Genomic DNA, 18,652 nt, shown 5'->3' with positions numbered 1-18,652 from the left:
ACATCTTCCAAATATTCGATATTTTCACAAATAAATGCAAGTCATGTCGAACAAATTTTATCACCATCATGAAGTACAATATATCACAAGAAAATAACCTCAGAATAAGTGGGATCCATTCAAGCGTTCCAGAGTTATTACCAATATAGTGACACTGGTCAGAATTCTAAAATGCGGCCAGGTCAGGAAAGTGAAAACAGGCTTCAGGGAGAAGGGTTTAAAGCAGTGTTTCCCAAACTACAGTCCTTAAGGAGCCCACGGGTCATGTTTTCAGGATTTCCTTATTATTGCACACATGGTGGAAGTATCATCAAGGCATCAGGAATGCTCTCACCTGGCGTATTGTGTGCAATTTTGGACGCCGCTGCTCAAGAAAGACATTACTGAACTTGAAAGGGTTCAAAGGCGGGCTACTAAAATGATAAATGGAGTTGGTTCACTACAATACCCAGAAAGGTTATCAATATTAGGTCTATTTACTCTAGAAAAGAGAAGACTTAGGGGAGACTTAACATATATGTACAAGTATATCAGAGGGCAATACAGAGATCTCTCCAATGAACTGTTTGTACCAAGGACTGTGACAAGAACAAGGGGGCATGCTCTTCGTTTGGAGGAAAGACAATTTCTGCACCAGCATAGAAGAGGGTTCTTCACGGTAAGAGCAGTGAGGCTCTGGAATTCTCTTCCTGAGGAAGTGGTGATGGCCAACTCACTGAATGAATTTAAGAAAGGAATGGATGCTTTTCTTGTGAGTAACAGTATAGAAGGTTACGAATAACAGAATATTATAGGTAGATGGTTGACCCAGCTAAGGGAAAGAAATTTTTTTTTCCCTATGGAGAAAATTGGCTTCTACTCTGTGGGTTTTTTGCCTTCCCCAGGATCAACAATGCAGAACAGCTGCACTAAAATAGGCTGAACTAGATGGACGTAAGGTCTTCCTTCAGCCTTCAAAACTATGTTACTATGTTATGTTACTGTGCAAGTCTATGGAAATCCTGAAAACACGACCCATGTGGTCCGTGAGGACTGGAGTTTGGGAAACACTGGATTAAAGCCTGGGAAGCTCCATGGTTATTATCCCCCTTCCCTGGCAATAAACATCTGCCCTCAGTTGTCCCGCTTTCCCTCTGCTGGTTAATAAAATTTCAGGGCATACCACGCCATTTTTTTCAGATATTTATTAAAGGGAACCTGTCACCTCTTTTGGCTGCTTTAAGACGTGACCACTGCCTTTCAGGGCTTATCTACAGAATTTTATAATGCTGTAGATAAGCCCCCGGTCCGACCTGCAAGACAAGAAAAATGTTTTATTATACTCTCCGGGGAAGGGGGGGGTTTCGGTCCGATGCGGTCTGGTCCAATGGGTGTCGCAGGTCTGGCTCCGGCGCCTCCCATCTTCTTGTGATGCCGTCCTCCTGCTTGAATCATCACTCACTGGCATCGTGCTCCTGCGCAGGTGCACTTCCCTACACTGTTGTGTGCAGAGCAAAGTACTGCAGTGCGCAGGCACTGGGTCAGAGACCCAGCGCCTGTGCACTGCAGTACTTTGCTCTACCCTAAACAGGGCAGGGAAGTGCGCCTGCGCAGAAGCGCAATGCCGGAGAGCGATGAAACAAGCAGGTGGGCGGCGTCGCAAGAAGACAGGAGGCACCGGACCCAGACCTGCGACACCCATAAGACCGCACTGCATTGAACCCCCCCGGGTGACTATAATAAAACTTACTTTTCTTATCTTTCAGGTCGGACCGAGGGTTTATCTACAGAATTACAGAATGCTGTAGATAAGGCCTGAAAGGCAGTGGCTGCATCTTATAGCGACCAAAAGAGGTGACAGGTTCCCTTTAAATACATGTACAGTAAGCAAGACAAGCACTGTAATAATTATATATGTGACTTGATATTTTTATATATCAGTTCTATGTACATAATATATAGGTATATATATATTATATTCTATTCTGACGGTTTACATTATGATTTTACTGTCTGCAGCTGATGAAAGGTTTTGAAGGAGATGGGTGAGTAAAAATCGGACAGCACTCGCATGGGCAGAGTCCCGTCTGATATAAGTGGACAATGATGGCAGCATGCTGCGATTTTTTTTCTCAGTCCGATCTGAGAAAAAAAAAATGCAGATGAGCAGGGACTCATAGATTAACATCTGTCTGAGGGCATTCCAATTTATTATTGGATTGCTCTCGTCCATTTTTCTCACAAATGAGTATGAGCTTTAACAGTACAAAACAGAGGCTATATATATTTTCAAATGATGTTTATTAAATGAATCATCCACCTAGATAAAACATTACTTTAATGTGTTGCAAATTACTATAAAGATTAAAACACACGATGTTTAAGAAAGGGGCCAAATGGCTAATGTAGTATGTGAAATAAGCCCGGCAACCAGCTCCCTTAAAGCAGCGGTTTACTAGCTGGGCAATCCCTTTAGGGTTACCTTTTTTATTTTTATTCAACTTTGAAACAAAGCTGTCTGGTCAGATCTAGCAGCTGACAAAATTCAGCCTTCGGATATGTACTTGGATAACTAAATTAGGGCTGTACCAAAGCAGTCAAATGTCTCCATAAGACACAATGTGCTCTAACATTAGATCAGCTATTTTTCTTTTCCAAGTGTTAAGAAAACAAGTAAAACATAGCATGAAAAGTAATAAAATGGAGATGCCACACAATTTGTAATGCATGCCGCATAACACTTACCCTGTAATACTTCCATGGGGAGAACTGTCCAAGCATTTTCCATGTAGGAAATATATAGATAACGTGCAGTGTTACATGCCAGACCAATATACAGAACCCTGTAATAAAGAGAGATTTCATTAACGCACTACAAAAGTATCAATTAATTTACTAAGGGTGCTTTCGCATTCCAACTGGTCACACATTCATTGGTCCATTTGGGGTCTAAGTTTGAAACTCGCCGTAAAATGGGATTTGGGCGTATTCGATGACGTGGACAGACTATAATGTGCCAAAATAGTCCGTGTGCTCTGACGTGCATCGGCTTTGGGGCATATACGCTTACTGGAGGCAGACACTCAGATGCATACAGTAGTGTTCAAAATAATAGAAGTCCAGTGTGACTAACCAAATTAATCACGGTTTTGGTATTAACCCCTTACTGAGGGAGCCAATTTGCAGCTTAATGACCAGGCCAATTTTTACAATTCTGACCACTGTCACTTTATGAGGTTATAACTCTGGAACACATTAACGGATCCCGCTGATTCGGAGATTGGTTTTTCGTGACATATTTTACTTCATGTTAGTGGTAAAATTTCTTCGATATGACTTGCGTTTATTTATGAAAAAAAATGAAACATGGCAAAAAAATTTTAAAATTTTGCAATCTTCAAAATTTTTATTTTTATGCCCTTAAAGGGAATCTGTCACCTCATTTTTGCCCTATCAGCTGCCGACACCGCCATCAGGGGCTTATCTACAGCATTCTGTAACGCTGTAGATAAGCCACCGATGTAACCTGAAAGATAAGAAAAACAAGTTAGATTATACTCACCCTGGCGTCCGGTCCAGCACCTCCCATCTTCACCTCCTTGTTACTTCTGCCGTGGCTCCAGCGCAGGTGTACTTTATCTCTCTGACCTTTCCTGGCGCCTGCGCACTGCAGTACTTTACTCTGCCCTCAACTGGGCAAAGAAAGTACGCCTGCGCCGGAGCCGCGGCAGAAGTAAGGAGGACGACAGCATCGTATGAAGATGGGAGGACACGGACCGCAACATCCACCGCAGCTGACCACACCCCCTGGTGAGCATAATCTAATTTGTTATTCTTATCTTTCAGGTTATTTTAGGGGCTTATCTACAGCATTACAGAATTCTGTAGATAAGCCTCTGATGGCGGTGCTAGCAGCTGATAGGGCTAAAATGGGGTGACAGATTCCCTTTAAATCAGAGAGATATGTCACAAAAAATACTTAATAAATAACAATTTCCACATGTCTGCTTTAAATCAAGAACAATTTTGGAACCAAAATTTTATTTGTTAGGAAGTTATAAGGGTTAAAAGTTGACCAGCGATTTCTCATTTTTATAACAAAATTTACAAAACCATTTTTTTTTTTTTTTTTTTTTAGGGACCACATCACATTTGAAGTCACTTTAAGAGGTCAATATGACAGAAAATACCCGAAAGTGACACCATTATAAAAAATGCACTCCTCAAGGTGCTCAAAACCACATTCAAGAAGTTTATTAACCCTTTACATGCTTCACAGGAACTGAAGCAATGTGAAAGGAAAAAATTTACATTTAACTTAAATATTTTACTTCAGAAACATTCTTTTTTTTATTTTCACAAGTGTAAAAAGAGAAATTGAACCACAAAATTTGTTGTGCAATTTCTCCTGAATACACCAATACCCCATATGTGGGGGTAAACCACTATTTGGATGTACGGCAAGGCTTGGAACGGAAGCGCCGTTTGACTTTTTCAATGCAGAATTGTCTGGAATTGAGATCGGACGCCATGTTGCGTTTGGAGAGTCCCTGATGTGCCTAAACAATGGAAACCCCCAACAAGTGACACCATTTTGGAAACTAGACCCTTTAAGGAACTTATCTAGATGTGTGGTGAGCACTTTGAACCTCCAAGTGCTTCACAGAAGTTTATAACGCAGAGCAGTGAAAATAAAAAATATTTTTTTTCCACAAAAATGATCTTTTCGCCCTCAAATTTTTATTTTCCCAAGGGTAACAGGAGAAACTAGACCCCCAAAGTTGTTGTGCAATTTGTCCTGAGCACAACCATACCCCATATGTGGGGGTAAACCACTGTTTGTGCGCACGGCAGAGCTTGGAACGGAAGAAGCACCGTTTGACTTTTTCAATGCAGAATTTGCTGGAATTGAGATTTCACAAGGCTAACAGGAGAAATTGGACCACAAAAGTTGTTGTGCAAATTGTCCTGAGTACGCTGATACCCCATATATGGGGGGGGACCACTGTTTGGGTACATGGGAGTGCTCAGAAGGGAAGGAACGCCATTTTGGAAAGCAGACTTTGATGGAATATTCTGTGGGCATCATGTTGCATTTGCAGAGCCCCTGACGTGCCTAAACAGTAGAAACCCCCCACAAGTGACTGCATTTTGGAAACGAGCTTATCTAGATGTGTGGTGAGCACTTTGCGCCTCCAAGGGCTTCACAGAAGTTTATAACGCAGAGCCGTGAAAATAAAATAAAAAATTTTTCCACAAAAACAATTTTTTATTTTCCCAAGGTTAACAGGAGAAATTAGACCCCCAAAGTTGGTGCGCAATTTGTCCTGAGTACGCTGATGCCCCATATGTTGGGGTAAACCACTGTTTGGGCACATGTCTGGGCTCGGAAGCGAGAGAGCACCATTTGACTTTTTGAACGTAAAATTGGCTGGAATCAATGGTGGCGCCATGTCACGTTTGGAGACCCCCTGATGTGTCTAAATAGTGGAAACCCCTCAATTCTAGCTCCAACCCTAACCCCAACACACCCCTAACCCCAACCCTAATTCCAATCCTAACCCTAATTCCAACCCTAACACTAACCCTAATGGAAAAATGAAAATATATTTTCCTTATTTCATTATATTTCCCTAACTAAGGGGGTGATAAGGGGGGGGGGGGTTATTTACTATTTTTTATTTTGATCACTGTGATGGGGTTTATCACAGTGATCAAAATGTACGTTAAAAGAATGAATGGAATCTGCCGGCCGGCTTCGGCGGGCACACTGCTGCATGCGCCCGCCATTTTCTTCCCAGAAGAAGATGGCGGCGCCCATGGAGGGGAAGCACGCGGGCCCAGGACCACCGGGAGGTAACGGGTAATTGGGGGGAGGGAATCAGTGACCCCATTTCTCTCTTCTCTGATGTGCGATCACATCAGAGGAGAAATTAAATAGTACATTGGACTTTTTTTTTGCAGTCGCCGTTATACGGTTAATAGTGGCGATCGCTATCAAGTTCTCTGGGATCTCGGCTACCCCCGGCAGCCGAGAGCCCGGAGAAAATCCGACTCTGGAGCGCTATACACTTTTTCAACAGCGCTGTTAATTAACGGGGCTGTGGTTTCAGTACCCTTAACTACCGCCGTTAAAAGGCGTATCGGCAGTCGTTAGGGGGTTAATTATATTACCACGTGTCAAACAATTTACCAGTTGGTGCAGTAGACTCTAAAACAACCAACATACTTCGGATTCATGATCTGCAGGTTTTTGAGTCTGTGTATTAGAATAATTAATTGAAAGCCGGTATGTTCAAAATAATAGCAGTGTGGAATTCAATTCTATGAAGAAACAGGTGTGAATCAGGTGGCCCTTATTTAAAGGAAAGGTGCCACCAGCTTTCTTGTAGTTTGTTTTTTGTGCAATTATGCTTAAAATAGTAACTAAAATGTATTCAGGCAATGTTTGCACTGTTTGCAAACATTACTATATGAAAAATAATATATTTTATATATATATATATATATATATATATATATATATATATATATATATATATATATATATATATATATATATATATATATATATATATATATATTTTATTTTTTTTTACCACTAGGGGGAGCATTTTCCGTTTTAGACCTCAAGCAGCTATGGTAAGACTTGCCAGCTTTACTGTTTGCTGGAAAATTGGGGCAGTAACTGCTGACATCACCATTTCCCTCCCCTTTTGGGTGTTCTAGTACCTCTGGGGCAGAATGAAGAGTAGCATCACAGGGCAGCACCATTTTGTGTGTGACTGCTCTGTGATCTGCTATTGTTAACAGGTTGCGTATTACAGTTAGAGACAGAAGGCAGAGCAAGGGTTAACAAATTAAACAGTTTAACTGATCAAGGGATTAACTCCTCGCAGGGAGACGAATAGTTCAGGGGAAAATGTGCTGAACAATAAGTGCAAAATGAGAACAGTCTTTTTAGAAACAATTTATCGTGTCCTTGGTACTCCTACACGGCAGATGATTACGCAGGGAGTTGCAGCATCAGTAACGGCTGAAATGACGTGAATCTTTCAGGTGGCAGCGGTTGGTGTCTGGTACCTTCCATTGAGACCCTAGTCCATGAATTGTTGTGGCCTAAGTAAACAGGGTCATGGAGTCTCAGGTCCTGAGTGTACCTGCCGAGGTTCACTGGAAAGGAGGGCCACAGGTATTTCTCTGGTACCAAGCCTCCTCTACTTTGTGCACCCGCTGCACAGTACTGGAGCCCACAGAACCTTGTCAAAAATCCCGCAAGTGGCAGCGAGAGCCAGTGCACAAGGCCCTTCGCGGCACCAGTGCTCAGGAGACAGAGCATTCTGCTTCGCCTGCCGCTTGTTTGCGCCAAAACTGACGGCTTCCGCACGCGCTGCTGCTTAGCCACGCACCGACAGCTTCCAGGTCACGAGGTTGGTCCAATCCCTTATGCTTTCCCCCAGACAACATGGGAGACAGCCTCAACGGTTCCGGACCCGGCGCAGGACAGGTACCCATGACCCGGTCTTCCTCCTTACACTCCTCCTCTCCTTTCGCTCGCCATTCCACGGGCAAGAGTTCCTGCAGCAGTCGTTGACATCACGCCATCTCATGGATGATTCGCTGCCAAATAAATTGGTCTTGTTCGTAACGATTGCGTGGTATTCCAGCTGTTGTCCGTTCTGTGCGGCGCAAGTCAGGTTGGGTAGTTGAGTCAGGTTGAGTAGTCGAGTCAAATTGAGTCGGCGAGGACAGGGACACACCCAAGTTCAATGGAGTAGCCATCTCGGGAGTTTCAGTCTCCTGTACCTGTTCTGGGTTGATGAGTGGCGGGTCGGAGAATTCTTCTTCATCACAGTCGAAAGTTGTAGAAGGGGGCATTTCAGGAACAATTGGCACTCTCTCCGGTTGGTCTGGGTCTCGTGACAAGCAAAGACATAGCATACGTCGATGGACTACACGAATGGGGGCTCCTTCTCCTTCAGGTTGAACCTCAGAACGGACCATCAGAATCGACTCGGCGTTTCACCCGATATGGAGTTTTTCCCACCAGTACCCCAACTTGCCTCCAGGCCATTTGTCTCGAACTAGTACTTGGTCTCCGGCCTTGAGCACTGTCCCTCGCAGGGGCATTGTCTTATGGTGTTCAAGCTTCCGGAACTTGGTCTGTACCAATCTTTGTAGAGTCGGCAAATGGTGTCGATATTCACGGACCCAGATGGACACCCCTTTATGTGGGTAGTCCTCCTCTGGATCCAATTCTAGCTCAGTAATCTCTTGCCCTTTTTGGACGAACAGCAGGGTGCAAGGCGTGTATCCAGTTGTGCTGTGCACCCAGACTAATTTGACTACATACTCAGGCCAGCAGACTTTCCTGTCTTCTTCCAACGTTGTCAACATCTAAATCAGTGTCCGGTTGAAATGCTCACAGGCCCCATTTCCTTGTGGATGGTAAGGCGTCATCCTGAACTTCTCAATCTGATACAGACGATGCAATTCTTCACTCACTCACCCTTGGAAACAGGCACGTCGGTCAGAATGAATTCTCTTCAGACAACCTTATACCTGGATGAAGTCCGACAAATGGCCTGTGCCGCTGACTCGGCAGTCTGATCTTGGTTCGGAGTCACCACAGCAAAAACGATCAGGCATCACCAGGCAATGTTCATATCCAAGGTGAGCTGGGCCCACAGTCAAAAGGAGCAGAATTCACGATGGTCTGTGTAGGGGCCCTCTGTTCCAGAGGCTTAGCTAGTTCACAGTTCCTGCATCACTGACAAGCCTCATCTGCTGCAGTCTTCAGTTGGGGGTGGTAGACCAACTTCTGTAGCCCCTGGAACGTCTTTTCTGGGCCGAAGTGAGCCCCTCGATCATGAGCCTCTGTGGCCACCTCACCGATCAATTTTTCGGGAAGTACCACTTGCCAGGTAACCCCTAACTCTAGCACCAGCTGTACTTTCAGATACAGCAAACCATCTTCCAATTGGAGCCTCTCCCACTGCCTCAGAATCTGCAGTGCTCCTGGAGACAGAGCATCCCTCTCACTTTGGCTGGGGAGTCGTTTCAAAGCCACCCACTGCCTCAACTGGGCGAGTTCTTTATCTTCTTGCTGAAACCTCACCCAATCATCACGAGGCCGTCCCAGCATGTGTTCTCCTGACACCTCTCCGATATGTCCCTGCGTTGCTGCCAATGTCCTGGCGGGGTTCCAAAACTCCGGGGTCTCTTCAGCCTCCAACTTTTCGTCCCGATCGGGTCTGGGTCGTTCGTGGTAACTCTGGACAAAGCATCGGCATGCGTGTTTTCAGCTCCTTGGCGATATGAAATCTTATATTGGCATTTTGTCATACGAGCTACCCATCTCTGTTCCAAGGCCCCCAATTTCACATTTTCTAGGTGGACCAGAGGGTTGTTATCAGTGCGCACCAAGACTTTGGACCCAGACAGGTATTTGGCGAAATCCTCGGTCATCGCCCACACTAGCGCCAACATTTCTAGCTTGAAAGCACTGTAATTATCTGGGTTCCATTCTGAGTCATGGAGGGACTGGCTAGCATAGGCAATTACTTGCTCTTTTCCATCCTGCATCTGGGACAAAACGGCCCCGAGTCCCTGTAGGCTTCCATCAGTGTGAAGAATAAAAAGTTGAGAGAAGTTTGCGTAGGCCATTACGGGTGCTTCAGTCATGGCCATCTACGGGTGAAGTTTTTGACGAACTGTCGATAATACCCAGTAAGCCCCAGAAATGTCTGCACGCCCTTCACTGTCTTCAGAGTGGGCCACTCTTGTACTGCCGCTATCTTTTCACGCAACAGTCTCACTCCCTCAGCGGATACGACATGTCCTAGGTATTAGATTTGCTTGCGGAAAAGTGGCACTTTCGGGGTTTCACATTCAGGCTGTGCTTCTGCAGCCGACTCAACACTGGTTCCAGCCATTGAAGATGTTCTTCAAAGGTAGCTGCATAGACGATGAGGTCATCTAAATGAGGGTAGCTTCGAAGTTCAAGTCTCCCAAACATCTTTCTGTGACCACCCTCTTTCTGAGCTGGGAAAGCCATCCAGTCTGGCCTAAGCTGTTACTAGTGGTTCAGCCGCTCGATCCTTATTCACATTCACGTCACTTGGCAAGTGAAAAGGTTTTAAATACTAGAGTAGGGACTGTCCCACAAGGGTTGCCGTGACGTGGCGGGATGGCTTGTACATTATTTTGATCAAAATTATGTTTACTAAATACCCTTATTATTATTATTACCTTTATGCATTATTTGCAGTATATTTTTTACTTTTTAGTTCAGGACATTTGTTTTTTGCTTTTTGTTTTCTCTGGTTAATGGTCATGTGTTAATATTTACTTACATTGTGCATACACATTAACTTACTTTTCTCAGTTCAGATTTGTTTTTTATTCATCTCTCTATCAGTCGCTGAAAGGTTCCAGGTGTGTTGGTAAGGCCAAAGGGCATCCGGTTGAATTTGAAAAGTTCCATGGGCAGTATGAATGCAGTCTTCGGCCGGTCATGCTCAGCCATAGGCACTTGCCAGCATCCACTGGCCAGATGCAACGACGAGAAGTACTTGGGTTTTCCCAGAGTGGACGACGCCTTGATTCTCGGTAGTGGATAAGAGTCTTGCACGGTGCAGGCATTCAAATTCCGGTAGTCAACACAGAAGTGCAGGGTTCCGTCCTTTTTCCGTACTAAGATGATGGGAGAAGCCCACGGACTTTGGCTCTCTCGGATGGCTCTACTCTGCAGCATATGCGCCATCTCTTTCACCTCTTGATACATTTGTGGTGGGATTTGTCGATTTCGCTCCCGAATGGGTGTGATGTTTACTGTGGGAATCTCGTGGGTGATAGTGCACCCGAAATCAGCGTCTTGACGAGCAAAAACATCCTGGTAACGCTCCAACACCACTTCCACTTGTTGTACCTGTTGCGGTGAGAGTCCTGTTAGCTCAGCCCGCATATGTTCCAGGATCCGGCACCCTTCCTTTAGATTGTTAGGTGGTGGCTCTGAGGACACTGTAATGGCCAATCTCCTTGTTTCACAGTCAACTGAACGGCCTTTGGTTGCATTAGTTCTTCCGGCATACTCCCTATCTGTGCTACTTCACTTTTGGGGGGGGGGGGGGGGAGCGTGAGACGGTCTTCTCCTAGGTTGACACACCGCACTAGTACATTACCGTCGTGGACTGTGGCTAACGTCCGTGCAATGAGGAGTCCAGGAGGTAGTTGATCCATTAGAGCTGGATCTACCTGAACTTCTACCCCTTCAAGAGGCGTGAAGGCTCGTACAGGCAGAGCAAGCACAGTCTCACCTGGTGGTAAAACGAGTTTGGCAGTGGCCAGGACTATCACCTTCCCCAGAACTTTTCCTTCACTTGACACTTCTTGGGCTTGGGGCACCCGTATCAATTGTTGAAACACTTTTCTCTGAGGGGTGCGAGGGTTCCATCGATTTAGAAACGCATCTGGCGATTCACTGACCAGGATGTTCCAGAATTCCTTAACACGTTCATTCCTAAAGTTACAGTGGGGCTATTACCAGGGTCCCAGGCAGTTAACACGACTCCTTGCTGGCCCACATCTTTGCAGCACACCGCGATTTGCATCCAGACCACCCTTGCGACCGGGATGGGCAACTCATTGGCTGCTGTTAGCTTGATCACTGGGCCCCATTCAGGTCACATCGCCTCTGGAAAATGACGTCTGAAATAAGTCTTGGGGGCATGGTGGTCACTTGGGAACCGGTATCGACTAGACAGTGGATGGCCCAGCCATCCATTTCAGCCCATACAAGAGGACTCAAAGAAACCAGACTTGTGGGACTTCATTATCTCCTTCTTGGCTGCTCAGGCTACAGGCGGCGTCCCCTAGCCACAGAGCCCACTAGTTTAACGGTTGACGGGCAAGTGGTCGGCCTAGTTGCGCACATCCTCGGGCATAATGTCCAGTGTCTCAGCAGATTAAACATATCAGCTGTCTCTCTGTGGGGGATTGTCTGGTTTCTTGGTGAGGTTCCGGGTCGGTTCTACCTCCGAAGTGGTTCAGGGTTGCTTGAGGCTTCTTCTTTATATCGGACCACTCTTCCCACATGTCTTGGATTTCCTTCCGGATTTCTCTCACCCAACCTGGTTCAGCTATGGTCGAAAACGATACCTCCCCGCTCTGTACCTTCCTCACCTAGGCTGTCATCCCCTGCTCCTGCACGCACCTCTGCCCCAACTTCCAGAAAAGTCATGTGCGGATTGACTTGCAAGCGCTCCCACAGAGCCTGTTTAAGCAGTGCATCTCTGAAGCCAGCCACTAACTGGTCTCTCAGGATGACGTCAGATGGCCCTAAACCTGCGGTCCGGTCTTCCTCCTTACACTATCGCCAGCAGTTACTGCATCGGAAGCACAGTTTGTTTACAGAGGAGCAGAAGACAGTGGACTCTGCAGCATCATGGACCGGAGGAAGAGTAAAGACATATGGCGTGTATGGAGCAGCATTATAGGAGCAGGAGCTGTGACTCACCTCTCTCCCATCAGTCTCCATATGTCTCTCTCAGCCATACTACATGCATCTCTCACCCTCCTCCACACTGCCTGGCCAGTCACTGCAGACCTGCAGCTCCTTATCTTACTGAGGAATGTCACAGCCCCTGCCCACAGCTCCTGCTCCAATAATCCTGACAGTACACTGTTCCTTCTTGATGTCTTTGCAGTGTCTACTACTCTGCCAGAGTTTGGCTGGGTTCACACTGCGTCAGGGTGCAATGCGCTGATGGATCCGTTACATAGCGGCACTAACGCTAAGTAACAGATCCGTTAACGCCGCCATTGCCCGCAATGAATCTAGCTCATCCTAACGCATGCCAAGATCAGCATGCGTGAGCAAGTATGCGTTAATTCATGACGCACCCTCGAATGCTGCATGCAGCGTTTTTGGGTGCGTTGCAGTAACGCACAGCGAACGTACCCATTCGCTGTACATAGAACTGTATGGGCTAACGCATGGTAGCGCATGGTACCTTAACGCTACCATGCGTTAACGCATACCGGTAGCGCTAGGTCATTAAAGATGTAAAAAATGACATCAACGTTTAACGGATCCGTTAAACGGATGCCCTAACGCAATGTGAACCTAGCCTTTTTCTCCCGCATTTTATTCCTGTCAATCTAGGATCTGTTCTGCTGGAAGCAGTACTGCTACTTTTAGCAGATCCTAATGACAGGAGACAAATCGAGCGCAGTCAACAGCTGAGGGCTCCAAGAAAATGGCAGCAGAACACTCCCACTACTGTGAATTGTACAGGCCACAGAGGCGTGCCCAGTTAACAGCAGTAACAGCTCCATTATAATATAGAGGGTCTGCGTCCATCTGTTATCCCCTATGACCATGGGCTGCCGTATTATGACACTGAAAGTGTCATGCTGCTACTGTGAAAGCAAGATGTCAGCCTCCAGTGCCTTCTTTAAACTACTAACACACGAAATATGTTTCAAATGCAATCAAAACTTGGTTATGACTATTGATGGGGGAGCACTAAAATGCTCGAGTCGAGCAAATTGGAATGCTCGGGTTCTCGACCCGAGCAACAAGCCCAATGTAAGTCTATGAAATGCGAGCATTTTTCCGGCGCCCCTTCCCCCTTCCCCGGCAGTCTTTACAGAGACTAGAAATTGCATTAATCAATGGGAACAGTGCTCAAATGACATGGGAACATCATGGGGAAGACCCCCAGAAGCATTTCTGACTCCCAGGTCACTGCTGTGAACAATGTTGTCAGTCTTATGCCACTTTTACAGACTCACAATAAAACATACAAAAACGAAACCAAAATGGATTTTCCTGGGAAATATGTTAAGGAATATCCTTTCCAGGGTAATGACTTGTATATAAGGCAAAATAGATAACCAAAAACAAAAATGCTACTCCACAACTTGGGTTATGTTCACACACAGTGTTTTTGAACTTTAGCATTGCTTTCAACCAAGACAAATGCACTCAGTGGGAAATGTCATTTAAACATTTTACAACCTTATCTGGCCATTTGGTGTGTGACACATCTTCAGACACATCCTGTTTCATTTATGAAGGAGGGACTCTCAAAGTCACAAAGCCTACTTTTATAGGGCCATCAAGCGGCCTTTACTATTCTTAGAGATCCATCAGCCGGCTATGCTTTGTTGTTCCCATTATTAAACCGTGGGTCTCCTATACTGTTATTGCGTATGCAGCGAGTGGCAGGGCTGCCAAAACTTAGGACGCACCCCAATACCCCATTGACGAGATGTAGAGGAGGGCCTCCTGAAAACAATATCCCTGTTATTAGGAAGTGGTTCTCCCATACTGTTTGCCTATGCAGTGAATGCAAGGCCTAGCCAAAATTTAGACGCACCCAAATACCCCTTCGAATAAATGTATTGGAGGGCCTCCTGAAAACAATGTTCCCATTATTAGGAAGTGGTTCTCCCATACTGTTTGCCTATGCAGTGAATGCAATGGCTGGCAAAAATTTAGACGCAAACCAATACCCCTTTGACGAGTCGTACAGGAGGGCCTAATGAAAACAATGTTCCCATTATTAGCAAGTGGGTCTCCCATAGTGTATGCCTATGCAGTAAATGCAAGGGCTGCCAGAAATTTGGAGGCACTGCAATGCCTCTTGGAAGAGACATGGAGGAGGGCCTCATAAAAAATGTTCCCATTAGAAAAAAGCGGGTCTCCTATACTTGTAATGCCCATGCACTAAGTGTATGGGCTGACAAACATTTACCCCTGGGGAGTATACATGAACATACTGTATAACCATTTTTTTTTTGCATGTGCATCATAAACACCCTTTAAAAAAATTATGTGGGTGTTACATCACAGCCCACGGTCACCCTGGTGATATGGTGGTGGAGGATGAGGATGAGGAGAAGGAGGAGGACAACAGCAAATAGCCAAAATCATGAAGTGTATACCCATGTGAGGGTGTGAAGAGGTGCATGGGAATAGACCTACCAAAAAAAGACACTGATTTTGAGTTTATGTTACGCTGCTATCATTTGGTGGTGTTGAGAAGTCTGGCCCGATCCAGCCCTTGTTCATTTTTATAAGAGTCAGCATTTTCAGTTGACAGGCGAATGGATGCGCTTATCAGTTATAATTCCACAAGCGGTACTAAAAACCTGCTCTGACAAAACGCTAGCAGCAGACCAGGTCAGGACCTCCAAGGCGTAGAGAGCCTGTTCATGCTATGTGTCCAGCTTGGATACCCAATAATTATAAAGGCACAGAGGAAAAACGGAGGACGTTGTTACGGTCAGCAAGGTACTCCCTCAGCATTTTCTAAAACTTTCCACTCCTTGTCAGAGTACTCCACGCCTCAGGGCTTTTGCGATTGGAGGGTCTGAGAAAACGCTCCCAGAACTTTGACAGTGTTCCCCTGCCTCTGCTGGATTGGAGTTGTGTCTCTCTCGCCTGTACTCCTTGGTTCTCCAACAAACAGTGACGTCTGCCGCCATCGTTTTCAGATGGGGTTTTTTTTTTTTTTTAACAATTCCGCAACAAGGGCCCTCTGGTACTGCCCCATTTTAGTACACCTCTCCACCTTGGGAATAAGAGATAGAAAGTTCTCCTTGTAGTGTGGGCCTAGAAGTGTCACCAACTAGTAAGAACGGCGTGAAAGTGCAATGAGGACTGCGCTTGCTTCTGGTGGAGTACAAGGTTCTTTATTCAGCCAACGCGTTTCCTGAGCCTACTGGCTCACTTCATCAGGGCAGATGAAGTGAGCCAGTAGGCTCAGGAAACGCGTTGGCTGAATAAAGAACCTTGTACTCCACCAGAAGCAAGCGCAGTCTTCATTGCACTTTCACGCCGTTTTTGCAAATTTGTCCTAGGACCCTGTGCAGACTTGCTGCTGCTTCTCATGCGTTTATGGGTGTTGTGACTTCCTCACAACCCCAATAGGTGAGCACCTTCCTTTTTCTCAGTTAATGTGTTTTTTGATACGGATTTTACACAGTGGATGCGCCCTGTATTTTTCCTTTCAACCAACTAGTAAGGACTGTCACCCAAAATTTGGATATGGGAAAGGCAGCCACGCGTGCCAGACTGCTAACAGTCAAGACTTCCGTGTCCTCACTAAGAGGACGACTGACCATGCACTCCTCCTCCCTGTTCTCAGGCCATCCACACTGAACAGACGGTATGACAATTGTGCAGGTAGTACTGTCTATAGCGCATAAAACTAGCTCCTGTTCTTCCTCCTCTTCCTCATTGTCATGCAAACCACATTGGGATGAGATGAGGCTGGGCTGTGTGTAATAGGGTGACCACAAAAAAATCGATGTCGGAATTTTGTCCATCTGGACCCCACAAAACGATTCCCCTTTCCAGATATTGAGATAGCCAAAATTTGAGCTCGATCAAACGACGTTAACCCGTGCCGCTCGTCGCTCAAAGTTTGAAAAAATCCAAATTGAGGTATTTTAAGATTTAGGTATTTTGCATAGTCTGTTAGACTATGAAGAATGTGACAACAACATTGCAGAAATAGCCCTGACCAAATATTCAAACCATTTGTGGTATTTGAATGCAGAGTTGGTGGGATTATCGTTTTTTGATCCCACCATTACAGACAATGAAAAGTTGTTAATGGCTAATAAATTGCTCAGTAGCACAGATGAACCATCAGAGCACGCTAGGGTTGTAAATCCAAAAGTTAGGAAAGAAAAATTAAAAGAGGTAGGAAGTAACCGACTTTAACGACCTTCTGACAAAAGATGAAGAACAAAAGCAATATGTCCTGCAAGTTGTAAGCAAATGCCGAGCATTATATTCTGACGTTTCAAAAACTACTTTAACAAAAGCTCTAGAATAGATTAGATAACTATGTAAAATTATCAACTCATGTAGGTTAGCGTGCTCTGATGGTTCTTCTGTGCTACTGAGCAATTTATTAGCCATTAACAACTTTTCATTGTCTGTAATGGTGGGATCAAAAAACGATAATCCCACCAACTCCGCATTCAAATACCACAAATGGTTCGAAAATTTGGTCAGGGCTATTTCTGCAATGTTGTCACATTCTTTATAGTCTAACAGACAATGCAAAATACCTAAATCTTAAAATACCTCAATTTGGATTTTTTTCAAACTTTGAGCGACGAGCGGCACGGGTTAACGTCGTTTGATCGAGCTCAAATTTTGGCTCTCTCAATATCTGGAAAGGGGAATCGTTTTGTGGGGTCCAGACGAACAAGATTCTGACATTTTTTCCCCCTCATATGAGATCCGGTCACCCTAGTGTGTAATCACCCTGTGTGGGACTAAGAGAAAGTAGTGTGTATTGAAGGTCACGATGAACCCAATGAAAACCACAATAACTAATAAAGTACACGATTTTTATTAATGCAAAAAAAAAAAAGGACACAACGACAAATTAAAAACAATTAAAAGGGCAAAAAATTGGCCATATGAGGCACCACTCAAGATCCATATAAAGACCAAAAGATATCCTCCTCCAATGTGCTAGCAAAAGGAATATCTATGTATATAGATAGGAAGTAAAGCACCTAAACCACAAAAAGACACCACCAGTTTGTAGGTCACAAAAAACTGAGCACATTCAATTACCCAATGGTTTGATATCACATATCAGAATGAGAAATGCAATTCAGAGCTGTCAGCAATGACCTGCTGGAGGAGCCAAGGTAAAAAGTATGCATGTAACATGTAATAAATACACTGAGACAATAAATGAGCACCAACCAAACTATGCCTCATATGTTGCCAACAGATAAAGGAACACGATACTTAGCCTCTATCCTGTTTCTCATGTATTACTGTCAGAATAAAGGATTGCAAACCAAATAGAGGAGATCATAAGAATCATAGAAAATGTGCCAATGGTAAAATCCACAGATAAACGGCAATACTCAAATTAATGAAAGGTGTCCAAAAAGGACAGAATGTAAGGCATAAGGTACTCTGATCTAAGTGACTGAAAACCAGAAGGCTACAAACCAGTCAGTGAGGCGAGTCATATTATGGAGAAAATATAATCAAAATGAAGCCTGATGCCAGCATGATGAAAAAGAGAGGAGGAGGGCCCCACACGTATCGCCACCTGGAAGCGCTAATGGATGTTAGAATAGCCTTGAAGACCCTTGTGCAAGTATGTTAGCACAGCTGAAAACAGTTTGGCTGATTAGAGAAGCTATAAATCTGACCTTCCTTTGAGCTAGTTAAGAATCTGGAGCATTACATTTGTTGGTTCCATTAAACTCTCAAGATGGCCAGAAAAAAAAGAACTTTCATGTGAAACTCGACAGTCTTTTCTTGTTCTTAGAAATGAAGGTTATTCCATGCGAGAATTTGCCAAGAAACTGAAGATTTCCTACAACAGTGTGTACTACTCTCTTCAGAGGAGAGCACAAACAGGCTCTAACCAGAGTAGAAAAAGAAGTAGGAGGTCCCGCTGCACAACTGAGCAACAAGACAAGTACATTAGAGTCTGTAGTTTGAGAAATTGACGCCTCACAGATCCTCAACTGGCAGCTTCATTAAAAAGGACACGCAAAACACCAGTGTCAACGTCTACAGTGAAGAGGCGACTCCGTGATGCTGGCCTTCAGGGCAGAGTGGCAAAGAAAAAGACATAGCTGAGACTGGCTAATAAAAGGAAGAGATTAATATGGG

At 44.8% G+C, this 18,652-nt stretch overlaps 1 protein-coding gene across 2 annotated transcripts in view; it reads right to left on the bottom strand.

Moving 5' to 3' along the window:
- Window positions 1–18,652, bottom strand: part of MFSD6 (major facilitator superfamily domain containing 6) — a 171,049-nt gene that overhangs the window by 106,824 nt on the left and 45,573 nt on the right. For both annotated transcript variants that reach the window (XM_073558190.1, XM_073558189.1), the window contains exon 3: window positions 2,725–2,822. In XM_073558190.1, coding sequence (XP_073414291.1) covers window positions 2,725–2,822 — 98 coding nt within the window. The remainder of the gene's footprint in view (window positions 1–2,724; window positions 2,823–18,652) is intronic.

The sequence above is a fragment of the Dendrobates tinctorius genome, unplaced genomic scaffold, assembly GCF_039654945.1.
Source record: "Dendrobates tinctorius isolate UK_male_01 unplaced genomic scaffold, ASM3965494v1 ptg000254l, whole genome shotgun sequence".
In the NCBI taxonomy this organism is placed as follows: domain Eukaryota; kingdom Metazoa; phylum Chordata; class Amphibia; order Anura; family Dendrobatidae; genus Dendrobates; species Dendrobates tinctorius.
This window is presented reverse-complemented; position numbering and strand designations above follow the sequence as displayed.